General features: G+C 53.8%; 1 protein-coding gene across 19 annotated transcripts in view; it reads right to left on the bottom strand.

Moving 5' to 3' along the window:
- Positions 1-1,625: 1,625 nt before the first annotated feature.
- Positions 1,626-19,286, bottom strand: part of DUSP22 (dual specificity phosphatase 22) — a 52,959-nt gene continuing 35,298 nt past the window's right edge. For 2 of the 19 annotated variants that reach the window (XM_084966843.1, XM_021100091.2), the window contains exons 4-8: positions 14,573-14,622; positions 6,188-6,262; positions 4,008-4,179; positions 3,514-3,586; positions 2,200-2,496 (exon numbers count right to left, since the gene is read on the bottom strand). In XM_084966843.1, the coding sequence (XP_084822969.1) occupies positions 2,303-2,496; positions 3,514-3,586; positions 4,008-4,179; positions 6,188-6,262; positions 14,573-14,622 (564 nt within the window). In that variant the 3' untranslated portion in view covers positions 2,200-2,302. The other 17 variants (XM_084966856.1, XM_084966857.1, XM_084966849.1 and 14 more) reach the window with 16 other exon arrangements.

The following is a 19,286-nucleotide window of genomic DNA, read 5'->3' as shown; positions in this document are numbered from 1 at the left end:
CTGAGTCCCACAGTGCCTGCTGGGACAAATAAGCACTCGTCAAGCAAACCAGCCGATGACAAATGGACAGCGGCGGTGCAGCCTCCTCCACGGGGGCCGAGTTCTGAGGCCAGGCTGGACAGACCTGTGTTCAAAGGAAACCTCAGCAGGGGCAGCCTCAGAAAACTGCTGGGAACAAGGCCTCCTCCGCTGACAAGGTAGGGCCCTTGGGGCGGGGAGAGTTCACCGTGTGGCCCCAACACCTGGCCTGGACAGGAACACAGAGGGGGCCTCTGGCTCTGACATCTAAGCAAGGTCACCACCAGCCTAAGTGAAACAGGTCCGTGAGCTTTCAGCAATGGAGGACTGGCCCGCCAGCCACAACAGCCCCAAACAACCGCTGGCGAGACTGCGGGGAGCAGGTGAACAGGAGCTTCTGGTTAGACAGCCAGGCACAGTGCGAGGGGCCTAAGAGCAAAGCCCGGGGTACCGCCCTCCCTCTCACCCTCTCCACTGGTTTGGGGTCGAAAGACCCAGGTTCAAGCAAAACAGCGCTCTCTGAGCCTCAGGTGAATGTCTTCTCTGCGGGTTCCTAAGGTGACACTTTGTGACCTCAGAACACCAGACAATTACCAGGGCTTGTCGCCGGTGCTGGGACATTGGGCCATGGGAGAGGGACCCCATGGGGCTGAGCCGTAGCCAGAAAACCTATTTCCCCAGCACCGGTGCCTCCTGCCCTGCGCACCACTGGGGTCCTCCGAGGCTCTGCCCGGGGCTCAGCCACTGTTCTGGCACCTCCTCACATGGGCCTGGGGGACATGTCGGGGCTTGAGGCCTGGCCCGGCACCTCGATCCCAGGCAGGCCTGTTGGGTCAGGATAAGCAGTTGAATCCCAACGGGGATCCGTGCTGTCATCCCACACCTTGTCAGGGGCCGCTTCCCCACAGAGGGTGCCCTCTTCACCCCATACCCAGCCCTGTCTCGCCCCTGCCAGGAGTATCCAGGCATCAGACTCAGAACGCAGGCCAAGCCACCTTCAGTGAAGGAGCCCACACATGTCAGCTCCTTTAGTTTAGTCAAACCCATCCTTCAAGTAAAAAGGGAAATTTCCTTCTTCCTCCGCTAGGTTTAGACAAGAAAATGCTGGGAGATTGACTTAAATTGCTCCTCCCATCAGTAGTGTCCTTCAAATTGAAGCAGAACACAAAATAAGGAGAGGGCCCGGGACCCGCACAGGGTGTCCTGGAGCGCCTGGGTCCCCTGGCTGCCCTCTGTTTGTGGGGGTCCACTTCCTTTCCTGGGGACTGTGGTTGTGTCTCCTGCTGTCACCACCCCTCCTTCTGGATGAAGACAGTGGCCTTAAAACACAGCAGCCCCCCTGCCAGGGGCAGCCTCCCACATGCCTTGTGGGGTCCCCGCCCAGCTAAGGAAAAGGTGGCCGTGGGCCAGCAGTGGCCAGCTGCCCTTTACCAACAAACAGGGGCACATGTGGTGAAGGCCACAGACCCCAGGAGACAGTTCCCAGGGAGCAGGGCCCTCAGAAGCAGTGACCATGACCTTGCATGGGCCCTGGACGGGACAGCAGGGCCCTGAGCTGCCCTGGGAGCAGCAGAGTTAAGGGCAAAAAAGGAGCCAACGCAGCGGGATTAGGTAGAGACTGTTCTCTTGCCAAGGAGGGAGTACACGGCCCAACACAGAACAACACAATTGCACACGTATTGTTTCAACGAAAGCAGGCAAGTTCACAAAGCACTTCTGGACACTTAATAGGAACTCTGGTTGCTTTTCTTCTTGGCAGCACCAGCCTCAACTCTGTGGCTTTGCAGTATTTCAGAAAGTTCGGGTACATGCAAGAGGTCTTCTGAGAAAGGCCCAGTGCTCCAGAATCCCCGGGGTGGCTATGAAGAAAGAACGTCACTGGTGACAAGTATTAAAGCAACATTGCAAGATGTGGGACCACCCACCTTCACTTACACATGCATCCAGCTGATTCCTAACTCCTTTTTCTGTTAGCATAGTTACACTTTGGGGTTTAAGGAAAGAATCACTTTAGAGGCAATTGTCTTGGGTGCAGGTGGGTAGATCCACACCCACACCGCCCTCCCATCCATGGGGGCCTGCGCGAGTGTGTGTGTGGCATCAGGGCATCCCAGCCTCCCAGAAGCTCACCTGTGTCCACCCTCCACACACAGGGAAAGCTGCTCTTCTTATTCAGGGGGCTTTTTGTGGTGGAATTCGGAGAAACTGTGTTGCAACATCTTTTTAGGGAGAGGCCAAGAACGCTTTTTCATTCTTGCAGCTCTGCGTGCTTAAACCGTCCGAGTCAGTACAAAGGGCTGGACCACGGGACTGCTCCCCACGAGCGGCAGGGGCGGCGTGGAGCGAGGCGCAAAGCCCAAGCTGCAAACTGCACGTCTTGCCGGGCTGGCCAGCTTGGCCTGATGTCAGATTTACCCACCGGAAAGCGCTCCCGCAGCCCAGTGAACATGACCCTTTTCCCTTTGGCTTCAAAAGCAACTGCGATGGAATGTTTCAACTGTGAGGCAGAGGCACTTGGAACAATGAAAAACACCTTTTCAAAAACGCTTTAATGAGGTAGCTGAGATCAAATACCAAATCCACAGCAATCACAAAGGCGTGTAGGAAGTGCTCAGGCATTTCTAAATGTATGCTTAGACGCAAACTATGACGGTGTCTAAGGACCGCTCTTGCTTCCCAAATCCCAAGGGTACATGCGAACTTCGTGCAGAGGCCCCAGAAGAATGAGGGGAGCAGGAGGCCGGAAGCGGGGGAAGCTGGACGGGGGGTGGGGGGCGTCTGGGCTGCTCTCCCCGCAGCCAGTGTGCTCGGTGAGGAGGACACATGCAGGGAGGACTCGGACGCCAAGGGCTGGGCAGGGCAGGCTCGAGGGGGATGGCGGCTCGTCAGAATCGAGGAGGCCCCATCCTCATCGCCCAGGGACATGCAACCCCCACCCCGCCCCAGAGCCCTGGAACCACCCTCAGGGGGCGGAGCGGGCACCCCGAGTTCTCCTTGCTGTCTGCTCACAGGCACAGGCTTCTTTGGCTGAATAGCTTTTCCAAGGTCAACTCCAAGTGCCTTCCCAGGGGATCATGGACGAGGGAAGGGCAGCAGGACCTGTCCTGGCAGCGTGGACCTCGTGATGCTTCCCGCAGCATGAACATCCAGAGCTCCCACTCACGCACAGACACGCTCACCCACATGTGTACATGCGCTCCGGCTCGCCCACAGGCAGGAAAGGCAGCAGCATCCAGACAGTGCAGAAGCTGGGGCGGGGGCAGCGTGGGTGGTGGCAGGGCTAGTGGGGTCTCGGGAGGGGCCTGGATCCACCTGGACACCCCTTCCAGTCCTTGCGTGCAGCCGGCAACCAGGGCAGCTGGCAGGAAGACTGGCCGGGGCCTGGCTAGGTCTCTGTGGTGTAGCCGCCGTGGGCCAGAGGAGGCAGGGCCGAGAGGCCACCCCAGCGCCCGGCGCCAGGCTGGGGCTCAGCGCGCCCCTGCTCTTTGTATTTACCCAGGATGCTTCTGGCTTCTTCTGCATCCCGCAAGGGGCTCTCTCCGTACTCCTCCTTCAGCCATTGCCGGTACTGGGGAAGTGGACAAACCAGGATGTCACATGCTGCATCACCCAGACTGCTCCCTGTGGCCAGGTGGCATGGGTTTTGCCGCTCTGAACAGGGAACCAGTGGGCATCGGGCAGTCAGCTCCAAGGCCGGCCAGTTGGGGTCAAGGAAGAGAAGTAATTGCTTCTTCCAGGTTTGGGCCTGAGCACATCAACGCAAGCCTGACCCAAGGCAGAGGAACTGAAGCTACCGAGGGGGAGGGACGCTCTGCAGCAGCAGGTGAACCCGGAGAACGGGGACGGCGATGGAAGCAGTGGGCATGAAGGGTCCCAGACCAGGCAGCCCCAGGGCCTCCCCCGGCAGGCACGGTTCTGGGCGTGCACAGAAAGACCGGGCCTCTGCCAGGGGCTGCCGCTGCCACTGCCAAGCCCTTCACCATGGTTACCTGATGGACGTGGTGCTCCTCAAACTCCTGGAGCTGCCTCTGGAAGCCCAGGTTGGGGTTGGCGCAGGACCTGCCTGCCCGCACGGTGTGCAGGGCATCCTCCCAGCCGAGGTCCGTGACCGTCATGACGTAGGCAACCACCAGAGTGACGCTCCTAGAGACGCCGGCGAGGCTGCAGGGTCGAGAGCCACGCAGCACGGGAGGGTCAGGGCACTGGGAGGGCGCATTCGGGAGCCCTCCTGCCTTGGACTGTGAGTGGGCAGCAAGCCAGTGTGGGGCCGGGGGCGGACTCAGAACATAGCAGCCTCTCTCTGCTTCGCGACACCAGAAGCTTAGGCTTTCTTTACCTCTGCTGGCCTCGGTTTTGTAAGGGTTTTCTACTGGCTATGGCTCTGGACACTCTGTTTGACGCTTCTGAGCCCCTCTTCAGAGACTCGCCATCTCCCTCGGACAAATAAAACAACTAACGCCCATCGAGGGAACTTGAGTGGTCCAGGATCTAAGCAATAAGCCCATTTATAACCCGCAACTTTTGAGGCTTCACATTTTTAAAGTCTGGTTTTCTTAGATCTATAAGGACCAAGTCTATCACTTAAGAAACTCATTCATTTCAGAAGCCCTTACCAAAGATGCTGTGTGCCTTACACGCCTAGGCCGAGCCGAGTGGGCACATTCCACATGTTCTGAGGGGCAGGGTCAGGGGACATTGCAGGCAATAACGGTCAATTTTCTCTAGCAGGCTGAGTAAGGGGACAAATTTTAAATGCACATGCAAATTAAAGCGGTCACAGAGAGGTTGTGCTGCGTCAGACTTGGAGTGCTCAGCAACGGTTTATGATGGGGAAGTTTAGAAAATTTCTCATTTTTAGAAAAGCCTATCTTCAGATTTATACAACTGCATGAAATACGAATTCCTAGAATATCAGGCCTGCTCATATTCAAATATAAATAATAACAGTAAAACCACTCTCAGGTAGTGGTTCTTTCCTTGGGGTGAGTACCAGAAATACTGAGAGAGCCTCAAAAAAAAAAAAAATCCTCTTGGGCTGCACCCGGGTGGCCCTACCTCACCAGGCACAGGACTCCAGAGCCCGTGAGACTCTGCCTGCCCCTCAAAGCGCTTCAAAGCCAAAGTGAGCGAGGGTCACAAAGCCTGCAATCTGTGCCTATTGCATGCTCTTTCTACAAGTAAAATGAAGAATCGCACTATTTCAAGAAGTGTATAACAGAGCAGAACCATCGGATACTTTGAAGTAAAGCCATCGAAGTATCCAATGCCGTCTTTTCAACTGCCTCGGAACCAGCTGCGGTTTCCACGAGGCTCCACAGGGCGCCACGCGGCGGACCCCTGTCCCCTCTGCCAGGGCAGCAACGCTCCCTAAGCAGCCCTCGCACCTCCAGGGAGCTTCCACTGCAGGAGCGGCTTCTTGGGGGTAACGCAGATGACTGCTAAGCTCTCAGTAAACTCCGCGCAAACCTCGTTCAAGAGAGAGGGGACTTCAAGGACAGCAGGTTTCTCCAGAGCGCCAGCTGCTGGTTCCCTACATGCACTGGTCATCATGGGGAGCACTGGTCTGCTCTCTTTATGGGCTTGGTTATCAGCAGGCGCACTAGCAGTGATGAAATGAGGGCCCACAGGACCTGCGTGCCGGCTGTGCATCAGGCGTGGGGCGCCGTCCAGCATTAAGGGCGTTGGCAGAGCTTTCTCTGTGCCACGTGTGTGCTCAGTGTGTGTAAACACACTGCAGAGTGGAGGGGACTGCAGGGGTGGCTGCCCATAAGCTAAGAACCTATTCAAAGTGTACGCCCCAAACACCTAAAAGCCCCAATCTGTAAACAGAGAAGAAATGGTCACTTTGGTGTGACGGCAATGCAATGCTAAACACCCACATATGCAATCGAAACTCTCCAGAAAGAAACAGTGCTTGGAAAGGCCACTGAGCTGGGCCTGTGTTCTGACGAATGTCAGGAGCAGGCTGGAAAAGGAGTTTCTGTTGTCCAGTAACCCTGACAGTCCCTGCAGAAACCTGAGAAAATGAAAATCCTAGGTGAAAAGGGAAGAAAAATGTCTGGTTCTCTTTCAGCAAAGCAAGGACTAGTGAGCAGCTGGGCGGGCAGGCAGGTGCTGGCGATGGGGTGGGGCTAGGCTTGCACACAGAGAGCACGCTCAGCACACGTACCAGTGCACCAGGCAGCCCTCGCCCCTGAGTCGGCACTCGTGGATGAACTGGATGCTTTCCTTGAAATGTCTTGTCCTGGGGGAGAGAAAAGAGAGAAGTGACAGCTTTCTAGTTTACTCAACGAATGATGAAAAGAAAAATCCGCTTGAGGTTTCTGGAAAAGGTCCTGAGGCCACAGCTTCAGACCCCGGTCACTGTCTGGGGCCAGATCGGCCTTGGTTTGAATCCGACCCACGGTGCTGAGGCCCGGGAGGTGGCTCGGCTGGGATTTTCAGTTCTCCGAGAGCAAGGAGCCCCTGAAACATACAGATGCCACTGACTTGTTGGCAGGCCAGGCCTGCTGAGCCCCACTCAGTCTGGGCCTCTCAACACCCAGCAGCACAGTGACCAGCTAAGCAGCCATGGGCATCACAGCCCCCAGATACAGAGGTGCCCCCAGTATGGGGCCCCACTTCTGACGTCTGAAAACCTCACTATCCCCACTCCACCTGCTCTCCCTCAAGGTGGGCAGGTCCTGCCTGCCAGGGCTCTAATCCTGCTCCGCCACTGGGTGTGGCCTGGGGAGCGTCACTCACAAAGTGGGACGAAGGAACTCACACCAGGTGCAGTGCAGACTCTGAAGTCTGACGAGGAACTGTGAGCATTCTCCCGCCCCTGTTCACACCCAGCTGTGTTCTAGACGGGGTGGGGGGTGGGGAGTTGCTTAAGTGTAAATGCTTGGAGGGGTCCACAGAGTGTGTGCCTGTCTTGTCGAGGTCCCTAGCTTTGAGTGGCCTACCAGGCAGCCAGGCAGCTAAGGTTGCCCATGGCCCAATTAGCAATGGTGCCAGAGGACAGATTACCTGCAGGAGCGGTTCAGAGATGAGCAAACACAGTTCCCAGCCGCACAAACTAGGTCTGCCGTCTCACAAAGGGTGACAGGGTGAATGAACGGAATGACCGGGGTTCATGGCCGTAAGAAAGGCAGCCAGCTGTCGGCTAAGGGGGGTGCCCAGCTGGGACTCTGCGAGAGGCAGGCGGCACCCCCAAGGCCGACACCGCCACTCATGGAGGTTGAGGGGTCCCACACACAGACCCCAGACTCTCCCCCAGGGCCAGGTTACACAGCAGGGCAAGGTGTGCCTGTGGACGCTCGGGACAATGTAAACTTTAAAGTGATGCGGGGCATTGCAACTGCACCCCCAACGCGACGTGGCGCAAAACAGGCAAGGAAAGATCCCTGCTGTGACCCTGAAATCTGACGGGGCCAGAGCAGGGCTGTGACGCAGAAGCCGAGGAGGCCAGGCGGAGGGGAGGGCGAGGCCGTCCAGAAGCCGGCCCAGAGCAGCGTGCCGTGGGCCCAAGGGAAGCTTCAGGGCTGGGAGCTTCTGTCCTGTTTCTCCCGCAAAACCCGGAGCTGGCAGCGACCTCTGCTGCTCTGGACGTGCTGAAGCTGTGGCGCACGTGCTCAGCCACGCCAGTGCTGCTGGAGCAGTGGGCAGCCAGACCCTGAGGGCGACCCATCCTCCCTCCGGTTCTGGCCACGGAGAAGGAAAGGGGCGGCTGCAGGGTGGGGCTCCAGGAAAAGTTTCCCTTCCCACTGAAGGGAACATACCAGCACGGGTGACAAGTGGTTTGAGGGGAAGGGGGCAGGCCTCTGGGACAGTGAGTGAAGGAGGTCATTGTCTCTCTAACTGAAAATACCGCCAATCAGATACGCTGCTCCTTAGAGCCAAATACCATCCACCTGAGATCGACGGGTGCAGCAGCTTCCAGACACTGAGCCCCTCATGTGGCTAAGGAGTGGCTACAGGCTGCCTGCCTGTCATCTGCCTTGTGGTTTCCTGGGATGACACTGCAGAGGGCGGATAGGCCAGAGTGAGGGTGGATTTGACAGCAGGTCCAGGGCCAGGACTGTGCCCAGAGCCCAGCTCACCCCAACCATAGGCTAGTGGCTGAGGGGCATGGCTGGAGTGCATACATCTCTGGCTATAGATGCCACACTGGGGCATCCACGGGGTCCCCAGGGGCCCTCTTCACCCCTGGAGCCTGTGCTCTTGCCTGTCCTTTGTGGCTCTCTTTCTGGTCAAGGCAGGAGGGAAGGAAAGGAAGAATGAATCCAGAAATGAGTGACAATGGCCCGACTGCGGGCACGGGAATGGCCTCAGAACATGCTGCATAAGCCACTGCAGGGGGGCGGGCTTGTGCTGGTGCTGGGGAGGTCACCGAAGATGATAGCTGAGTCTCTTGACTGAAACCTCAGAGTGGGAACAGCTTCTGAAGTCCTCCTTTTACACCTGCATGTCCCAAACCACAGGCACGATGAAACCCAGGTTCTAAATTGCTGTGGCGCTGGGTTCAATAGTCAGTCTTGCCACATCTCAGAGTAGAAGACCGGGGGAGGGGGTGTGGTCAGCAGGGTGACATTCAAACTTGCCAGAGCCTAGAGGGAGCGTGCGAAGAGGCCCACAGGCAAGAAAGCTGCGGGGAGGTTCCTGCCCAGCCTTCCCCCTTTCGGCTCTGTCTGCATTGAGCGCTAAGTCTGGGACAAAAGCGCAGAGGGCTCCTGGCCATCGCCGTGTTGGGACAAGGGCCGCAGCCCTGGCCCAGGACTGTAACGATTCTGACAAAGGGCCCGCCCAGAGCCCTGCTATGAAACTTGACTCACGGACACGGCTGGGCACGGGGCCAAGCCAGACACATTCCTAGAAGCGCCTCTTCCAAAGAAAGCCAGGGGGCAGGCGCCCAGCGCTGCTGGGGTGGGTTATTTCCAGGGAAGCTCATGACCTAAGCAGAGCCTGGTCGTCGCATCCCTCCTCCACAGAGGGAAATACCCGGGACTACGGTCCTCGAGTTGCTCAACCCTGGACACGAAGCAGAAGCACAGACGAAGCTGTCTCAGTGAGCACCGGTCCCCACTCCTGACCCCGGCTCTGCGCCTTTGCTTCCGTACAGAGACACGCGGGCAGATTCTGGCGGAGGAGAGCCAGCCGGCTCTTCCAGAGGGAAGCACGCCTACTCACGCGTCCAGAGGCCGACAGCGGCAGAAAACACCCTGGGCCGGGCCCAGAGCCGCTCTCTGTGGGGTCAATAAACAGCCCGCAGCTGCCACTGTCCTCTTCCCGCTCCTCCTCACTGACGAGTGTGTTCCAACCCCTCCCTCTCCATCCAGAGGCCGAGAGCAGAGCCAGCCAGGCTTTCCTCATCTTCAGAAAGGATGCTGGACAGATCCAGCAAAACCATATACTGGACGATGCTCCTTTGGAGGGTCTGAGCGATTCTTTCCACTCCAAGTGGAGGCTGAGGTTCCCACTGCAGGGCCGGAGGCAGTCCTGTCCTGCCGGGAGGGGCTCTGCGGGTGGGAGATCCGGCCCAGCACCTTGCGGGGCAGCTGGGCTCACCCCACAGCCAGCAGCGCCAGAGGATCCAGGCTGCTTCTCCTCCGGCTCGAAGAGCATGAACGTGAGTGTGTGCGTGTGAGCACGTGTACACTGCGTATGTACAGGGATGCAAAGGGGAAATCACCAGGAAAGGCAGCGCCCTGCGGGTTTTCGTCCTCAAAAACAACGCTTCAGGAGCTCCCGTTGTGGCGCAGTGGTTAGCGAATCCGACTAGGAACCATGAGGTTGCAGGTTCCATCCCTGGCCTCGCTCAGTGGGTTAAGGATCTGGCGTTGCCGTGAGCTGCAGTGTAGGCTGGCGGCTACAGCTCCGATTCGACCCCTAGCCTGGGAACCTCCATATGCCGTGGGAGCCCAAGAAATGGTAAAGAGACAAAACAAACAAACAAACAAAAATGCTTTAAAAAGAAAAGCCAGTGGGTGGAGCGTTCTCTCTGGGCACAGGAGCGGGAGGGTGGGCAGCTTCCTCCAGGGCAGAGCCAGCCCAGGCCCCCAGGCCCTACACAAACGGTGCAGCTCTCATCGCACCCAGAGGTGGGCAGGAAGGAGACCTCTCCCTGGAGCAGACCTGGCCCTGCCTTCCACACACGGGACAGCTCACATCTAAGCCGAGGCTTCCCCAGCGTTTACACTTCCTGCACTGGCAACACTCGAAGAAAAATTGGGGGGAATGTGCGTTCTGCATTTTCCATTTTGCCAGATAAGGTCATTTTAAAAACAAACAAGAAAAAACAAAACCCTCTTGACAACCTACTGCAACGTCATTTTTCAGAGAGCTGTTCCACACCGAGAGAGCAAGGCCCGCAGAGTCGAGGCCTAACAAATGGGCTTTTATGTTGAATGAGAGAAGCCTTCTAAAAAGAGCCCTTTCCAAGCATCTCTCACCTCTGCAGGGTCCTCCGGAGTCATGCGTGTGCAGCTCCAGGGAAGCAGGACACAGCACGCCAGGGCCCACTTAGCTCTGATCTTGCAAAACTGCTTTTTAATAATGACAACAAAGAAAAATGTAAATGAGAGAGAGCGAGCTGACGTACAGGAGACTGAGCTCACCTAAAGTGAATACGCAGTAAGACGGGAGGGAGCGAGGCCGGGTGCTGAGGTCTAGACACAAGCTCTCTGCAGCAGCGCTGGGCCCCTCTCCCCACAGAGCCCTCAGGAAGCTGAGACCCTGCTCGGCGCTCAGTCCTGTCACAAAGACTCTGCGGAAAGATGCTGCCGGCTCCCCAGAGGAGCCCGAAAGACAACCCACACCAATCCGAGCGATAAACACGCACAAGTCAGAATGAACAAACAGGCTGTAGCACCCCCAGCCCTCGCTCGCAAGACACAGTAACACTTTTTTCTTGAACAGGCAGAAAACAGAAGCTAGGCTTTCAGGACCCTTAGCGTCCGTAAGCACACTTTCACTACTATCTCACCTTCTGCTACAGAAATCGTGAGGGAGATATTTTACAGATGAGAAGTGAGGTGAAAATGACTTGCCTGAGGAAGCACAGAGAAAGAAAGCAAAAGCAAACATCCCCAAAGCCTCAGGTTACTCAGCCACCACACACTGGCCACCTCGGAAGGTGTGTGCACTGGATACGAAGCCCAGGACCCTCTGATGGCGCAAACCACGCAGAACACGCCAGCCCAGGGCCTGTGGGGTTAGCGCTGCTATGGGAACTTGAACTTTCACATTTCCTGACTGTGCAAGGCAGCGGGTTGGGGAACCAAGCTAGAATTCTAATGTGTGACTCTTGTCTCAGACCAGGTTTCTGCATTTTAAGTTCCTGGAAGATCAGAGGGGAGTTTGTGAGAGGTGCAGCCCAGACAGAAAGCTGACCTTTCTGAAGAGTCTGCAGCCGGTCTCCAAAGGTCACAGCTCTCTTACTAAGCACAATCAGCAAGAACTCCTGGTGGCACAGGGGTTTGCGGGGAAAGATTATATCCAAAGTTGGAAGTGATTTTTAAATCTGTACCTAAATTTAAAAGAATAAGCAGCACAGTTGTCCAGAGTTCATTTTGCCATTAAACACAGGAACTCTTGGGCACCAGGAGGTGAAAGCGGCCAGACCAGAGGGCCTCTGACCACCTACATCGATGACAATACAGAAACCGAAGGTGCGTGTCAGCCTTCCTGCGCTCCCACTGCGGGCGGAGTAATAAGCACAGGCAGTACCCAAAGTGAGGCTCACAGGCTCGGCTGTCCTGCCTGCCCATGAAGAGTGTCCCTCGCTCCCCTGCTCATTGAAAGGCACGAAGAGCTTTCCAACACTTGGAACGGGTAAAGAGAACAAGCTCTTGCACAGGCTGCCTCTTAACATATGAAGTGCGTTCAAACTCCAACCTAGTTGCCACACGGTCTCCTTAAAACTTCAATAAAGCAGGAAACATGTACAGACCTATGGACTTGTACGTGCCCAAAGCCTTACTTATCTATAAGCTTTGCTCTTACTAACGATCAACAGTTAGTTTCCCCAAGGGGAAACACATATGCCCGTGAGTATGAGTTTGCCTTTTGAGGTGTTACGGTCTTGACAGCCTTTTCCAAGAGAAGCCAAGGTTGGGCTGCCAGGGGCCTTCCCTCGAAACAGCAGCGACGGCCACTCCCTGGCTCCTGCTGTCACGAGCCCCAAGCTCAGGCACTGTGACACCCACTCTGGGCCACACTCTCATCTGGACACAGGTAAAGGGTTAAAAAGGGCCAATTGTACCTCTCGACAAGACTTCTGTACATATTTGGGACAGAAGCGAATGAATTCAAATCTTATGAGTTGGTCCTCTGGCCCCAGGCTGACTGTGTTTGGGCTGGTTTTGCCAGAAGACTTGAGCTGAGGCGGGAGATGCTGGAAGTCAGGGGAGCAGCTGCTGCTCCCTCGTCCCATCTTCCCAGCAGCTGGAGGGAGCCTCCCCAGCCCCAAAGCTATCGTTTCCACATTGCATGCACCTGGAGGAGAAACACCCTTAGAGTCAAAGGCTCAGGAGTCGGGAAGAACACTTCTACACGCATGGTCCCATCTCCCCAGATCCCCAGGGCAGCATTTTCAGATGTAACAACTGAAGAGCCATCCAGAGCAGACGAAGCTGGTTTTGCACCTGAGACGCCGAACGTCTGGGTCTATGGCCAGCGGTACAGCACGGGGGGCCGCTCAGCGCTGTCTTCGCGCGCGAGGTGAGTCAGGGACCCTGTCCAGGCAAAGCTCAAGGATCCTGGGGCAGCTGCAGCACAATGGCATCTGCTCGGACTACAGGTGCCCAGGGGTGTTTCAGTCGAATTCTTCCAAGAGTCATGGTCCAAGCAGGTACTGACACGCTCAATAGCATGTTAGAATCTCAGTTTGAGATAAGAGCAAAGCAACTCTTCTAAAAATAGCCACCAAAACACGGGCAGAAGATCGCTGTGGTCTCGAGAGAAAGGCCGTGGCTCACTTCCTTCCGTACACACAAGCCCTCCAACCACTTCTGTTTCTCGACACGACTGGTAACCAAGGACGTTCTCTGGCACTTCTTCCCCTTCCAGACCTCGGCCACCACTGTCTTCCTAGCGATCCTGTACAACCTCTCCTCCACCACCTCAATCATAAGGACTGGCTTTTTCTGCGAAATAAGAGGTAGAGTGGAAACACGGGGCTCGGGCCGGACCCATGTGCCTGAGTCCAGCCCCTGCCCTTGCCTGCTCTGATGCTACACCTCCTGCACCTGCTTCCACCCCTGTCCACTCCCCACATTGGTCCATCCAACAGGAGCCTCCCCTCTCTCCCAAACAGGTAGATCTCACAAAAGTATTGCACAACCTGTGATTTCTCGCTCTCCCACCGTGAAAAGCCAAGGCTGTAGTCAGGTCCAGCCTTCCACAGCTTTCAGACGGGCTGGGCACACAGGGTCCTAACACAAGGCTATGTGGGCTGTACTCCTGACATGCAAGACTTGTAGGCAGTCGGGCTTGGGAATCATGAAGGATCAATCTCGACAAGCCTGTGGATTCCCAAACTCGGGAATACCATGGCTTCCAGCTTCCCTGAGGAAATGCAGTCACACATAATGCCAGAAGGGTCACTGTGTCTGAGCTAAACTAGCTGCCAAGGTGAGCCTGAGATGCAGAGGCTGGGTTTCTGGGAGCACTTCTGGGCCTCTCAGCCGCCGACACAGTTCAAATCCGGGCTCAGGGAAACTTTCGTCTCCTCCACATCACGGTCCTTCCAAGTCACTGAGTGCGGTGGCACAGCTGTAACCCTGCTGGGGCTCCACGCTGAGCCCTGCCCCCCTTTCTCCAAAGCCCAGTCTCACGGGTCTCATACAACTGTGAGGCTCTGGAAGGGACAGCAATTATGACTCTCTCTTGGAGTGGACAACAGAGCTAAAGTGGCATCGGAGATGTACTCAGCTGTGGGGAACAGAGGGCAGGACTTTCTTAACTAGAAAAAACTCATCTCTCAACTCCAACAAGCTTTCCAAGTGCAGGTCCCTATGGGTGGCCACTAGCCACGTGAAGCTGCAGAGCTCTTGAAACGAAGCTGGTCCCAGGGGAGACGTGCTGTCAGTGTAAAAGCACGCCAGATTCTGAAGACTCGGTATCCCCCAAAGACGCAAAACGCCTCATGTTTTACGTACTGAACACATGCTGAATTGAGAGTCTTTTGGGTATATCAGGTTAAATAAAACATGTTACTAAAATCTTGCCACCTGTTTCTTTCTTACTTTATTAATGTGGCTCCCAGAAGATTTAAGATTACATGTGTGGCTCATATACTATTTCTACGGGACAAAATGCAAAGGCTTCCAGAGAAAGGGTGAACCTGATGAAGATTTGGTTTGAGGCATCCTTTATGGAATTAGACTTCTCACACACCCCACACGCACGGCACGGTGCTGCTCAGTGGAAGCTGCAGGGGCACAGACCTCGGTGGGGCCCCCGCCCTCCTGCAGGGGGGCAGCTGTGCTCGGTATCAAGGCCCCTCTGTTCTGACGGCTTCACAGTCATTCATTCTTAACATGTCCAAATAATACACCAGTAAGCAACTTACAGGTTTTGAGAGGGTGAATCCGATGCCGGAATGCACAGGTATTTAACCCCCTGTAGAATGACAAAAAATAAAATAAAAAGATGATACTCAAAATATTTAAAGGAACTATTTACTCAGGTCAAAAAATAAAAAAAATAAAAAGGAGAAGTTTTTCACTCATCTTTTGTTGCCAAGGAACTGGGGAAAAACTCTTTAATTAGGGTTCCTGGTTATTTTCCATGACCCTGCACACAGACACTCGTGCTCTAGTTTGAAAACAGCTTGTAGGTGAGCCAGCGTGTATCAGACTAGTGAAGTCATCAGGATTTCCCAGTAAGGGTCCACAAGTTTCAAAGCCATCATCTTAGATGGTTGTTCCCATAGGCCACTTTTAAAATCTATTTCATTTAGGATTCTGAATGGTCAAAAAGGAAGCAATGACAGTAAAACCTAGCTGTGATGACACGGTATGTGACAGATGAGGAGCGTTGCAGTTTCATGATGCAATGACAGGAGCTTCACACACTGGAAACAATTTGATTTATTTTTGCTTGATGTTCAGAAGAGTAAAAATGTGCATACAAACTAATAAAAATTTTTTAAAAAGAATCCAATCTGAAAAAAAAGGATCCAATCTGAAAAAAAAGGAACTTCATTTAGTTCACAATATAAATCTAAAAATGTGAATGTAAATTCATGATACAAAAATCAGGCTAAACTGAAGTTTTATTAAAAGCTTGGTTGATACTTCTTTGGAGAGATTTAAAATATAGTTCAAAGGGTCTTCTATAAGTAAAAATACAAAATCTAAAAAATCTCAGCAACCTTTGCAAAAGAATGTGGCTTCATGAAGGCTTCAAGCTGAACCACTTTTAAACCTTTCTCTCTTGATAGCCTAATCTAATAGAGTCTAGCCACCGTGTTGTAGGTAATTAATGGAGGGAAACACATCAGAAGCCAGAAACATAACCAACCTGAGAGAGTAAATGAAGGAGAAATATGCAGAATCGTGATACGGACCACCACAAGTCACCCAGCAGAAGTCATAAAGTAACTTGTCCTCTAGAATCTTTTGAAATTATCTTGCAGCTGGTCGTTAACCCTTTACTGTCAATCCTATCATTAGGCCTTTCTGGGCTGGATTTGCAAGGGCAGTCTTGCAGGAGAGCTGTGTCCTTCTCCACACCGTCAAGCCCACTTTCCAGCAGAGGAGCTACCATGTTCCTCAGCCTGCTTTGCTGCCAGGGTGTAGACTTAAGACCTGGTTTCGGCATCTGACACACCTACTTGAGGCAGATTTGGAAACAGGACATGGGGAGAGTCAGATGGATACGAGCACCTGGGGGGCAGGTGCAGGTGGTGGCAGAGGTGGGCCGCGCTGGGCTGGACGTGGCAGCGATCGCAGGGGCAGATGTGTGTTGTGGTTTGGGTGCTGTTCCTGGAGCTTCAGCTGAAAGCCTGCTTCCCCAGCTCTTCTGAGGAGACCACAAGCTCTCAACTGTCTCTCAACAAGCCCCTTCCTGCTGAAGTGGCTCAGAGTGGAATCTGCTCTCTGCAACCAAGACCCGAGTGACACAATTTCCCTTCCGGTCTCCTGGTTTTGACAGGTCAGAAAAAAATATTTGTCCTGATTACTTCATTTCTTTTCCCAGTTTGGAGTCAATCATAACATCTTCCAACAAAGTCTCCTTTGGGTCTGGAAGAAGAGAAAGGGGCACTTTCCCAGGGTTGGCTGCTGGAAGAAGGAACCAAGGCGGCAGCCTTCGCCTTGGCACCGTTCTCTGCTGGGAAGAGGGAGGTGGCTGCCTGAAGCTCCCAAGCACCTCCAAACCCAGGGAGGTTTCAGAGCTCTGGTCTAAAGGAGAGGAAACGGCACTGTTAAAAGGCGTCATTTCACACCTTCCTTCCATCGAGGCCCAACAGGCTTGCTGGTATAGATGCACCACGACCCCCTCAGACACCTGCCATTGAAATGACTCACTGACTCTCTTCCTCTTAAGTGAGAGTTGGCTGTGGATCAGGCCCAGAAGCTTGTGAAATGCCTGCCTCCCACCCACTTCCCCCCATTTCCTTCGGAGCAGTCCTTCCAGACCGTGGGGAGGCTTCTTGGGGTTCCACTTTCCCTTCCACTGCGATGTCGGTCTGAGCAACCTCAGAGCATCAGTGATGCTGAGGCGGGTCCCTCTAATGCAGGATGAGAATGCCTGCCACACGTTCTGACTCACAGCCACTCAGTTCTAGCAGAATCTGATCAGCCCAGCCCACAGGTTGGGAGGAAAGAGAAAAAATGGAGAAGGAAGAGAATGGCCAGAGGGGAGGCTAAGCGGGGCCTGGCATACAGACGGCATCCGGCATAAACGCCAGCGGTGGTGTGGTGGGAAGCACTCTGCCTCTGGGCCTGCTCCGAACAGGCCCCTTTCTCCTCTGTGGGGCCTGAGGCAGAAGCAAAAGGGGCCAGCCCCAAGCTGCAAGAGCAAACTGGGAGAAGACGGCCAAGGGGAACCCTCTTGCCATGCCCTCAGAGGACAAGGGGGCAACCTTCAGTTGTGCGGGGTCCCCCGCCCCCACCGGTTGGTAAGGGTGGGCAGCAGCTGCAGCTTTCCATCTGTGAAGCGTCCAAGGGGGAACAGGCAGCTCCTGGCTCCAAGTCTGTGGACCCCACAGCAAAGGAAGGACTCCGAAAATGTAAGATCTTGTTCTCCCAGGGGCAGAATAACAGTAATTAACAACCTCCCCTGGAATCAAGCCTAGCATACAGCAGGCACTCACTAAATGCCCATCCAATGACATGAGAACAAGGAGAAAATCAATTAACCCGAAGATCACACTACACGAACAGTACAAGGCAAGAAAGATAAGGTGACGTGCCTATGTCTTATTCTGGCAACCACGAAAACCAGGGCCACGCTGCTCAAAGAGCAAGCTGCACACGCACTGCGGGTGTGGGCCTCCCGCCATCCACTCCAGCCCCACGCGCTAAGCAGCAGCTCACTGTGATCTACCATAAGAAGGGAACAAACTATGCAAATACAGTAAAGAAAGGAGTCAAAACGGTCGCAAGGGTTCAGTTGCTCACCACCAAGAACTTCTATTTATCCTGGCTTAGTCATTAATAAAGACAAAAAGCCTCTCTCTTGGAGGCCACAGGCTGCAGAACGTAAGATGCCTGAAAAAAGGGTTCCGATGCTGCACACGTGTACAATTCAGTTAATTACTAATTCAGAAAGCGGCAGGAGTGACGGCTGTGTGAAGGGCCTCAGTGCTACAAGAAAGCTGGACAGACTTCAATTTACCCCAGTATTAAAGGAACGGAACATTTTGATACGATACGGAATATGTCCTTTATCTACTTGGAGCATTTTCTGTAGTGTGGGACAGAGATGAGGGACAGGGTATGTTAGCTAAATTGTGAAACTTTAGCAAAAAAAGAAACAACATCTTATGGGACAAAATTCTAGAACAGTCTATGAAACTCATAAGTAATAAAAATAGCGGCAATGTTTCCATTACTGCAGCATTTACCATGTGGTATTTCTTCCTTCATGTTACCTCTAATATTTAAAAAAAAAAAAAAAACCTTAAAAGCAGTTATCTTCTTTGAAATAAAATTCTTACTAAAAACATAAAAATTCAGTGTTTCCATGATATTTCAAAAAAGTGATTGGTGGAAAGCCAATCAACATAAAATGTATAGATCGCAATTTAGGGAGCTGGCCCAGGAGGGCACGGAAGCAAAAAGCACGCTCAGTGCAGAGGGTCATGATTTCTATGCGGGACAGAGAAAGAGAAATTGATTTCTTTGGACCACATGACATTTTGAACGGCGCCAATACCGATGCAATGGGGACCCAAGGGAGGAAAGAGGCAGACAATGTGCACACAGAGTATTTACAACACCAAGTGGCACATCGCTTAGTGTGACATAACGCAGGAAAACAACTAGGAAACACGCGAAGGAAGTGAGAGTTAGGTGGGATCTGCCGAGGACGGCTTTCTGGATGAAGTTTTGTGTTAGGTTTTGAAAGAAGCAGTAGTCACCTGACTGAGAAGAAAGATTAGAAAGTATTCCAGAGGTTCTTCTTGAACAAAAGGTTAGCGCTTTCTACGTCCATAGTCTCAAAAGTTCTAATACTTTTCAGTTTTCTGTTTCAACAAGCATAGTAACCACCAAAAGTAAGGTTCTTGCTTTTCTTTGGGCCTGAAACCAAAGATCACACTTAAAACGATACATAGGCAAGTACTTGAAAAGCAGGGCCAAGACGCTGATTTCAGGACTAGTAACGCCATCAAACTCTCGCTTGTTTCAAGTACAATTTCTAAATCGCACTGTTCTCTTTCTGAAACGTCATAAGTAAGAGTCTTCTGAAGAAGCTAGTTGACATCCTACTTTTCACAAGAAAGAGCAAGCCCTGTATTCTGTCTGCTCTCTCCTCTCAGGAAGGCTGGCAAGGACTGTTATAGCAAATAATGCTCTTCTGCCTGTTCGCAACCCAAGAGGAAACATCGGAGGGACGGAGCTCACCAAGGGGCCAGGACCGGGAGAGCCACCAGAGTGACGTGACGAGAAAGCCTGGCTTCTCACACGTCCTGCTGGGTGCAGCAGCAACACGGGTGCACGGGAGGCCCCACAGAGACCCGCTTCCTTTGACACGCACGTGTGGGGGTGCTGGGGGCTGTGCTGACTCAGGCCCCACAGCGCACTGATGCTCACGAGCCATCACACACCCACCCAGGG

The sequence above is a fragment of the Sus scrofa genome, chromosome 7, assembly GCF_054392235.1.
Source record: "Sus scrofa isolate SSC_HxYL_T2T_F1_AM1 chromosome 7, Sscrofa_HxYL_maternal_Yorkshire_Landrace_v2.0, whole genome shotgun sequence".
Taxonomy (NCBI): domain Eukaryota; kingdom Metazoa; phylum Chordata; class Mammalia; order Artiodactyla; family Suidae; genus Sus; species Sus scrofa.
The sequence above is the reverse complement of the archived record's forward strand: the minus strand, read 5'-3'. Positions and strand labels throughout refer to the sequence as shown.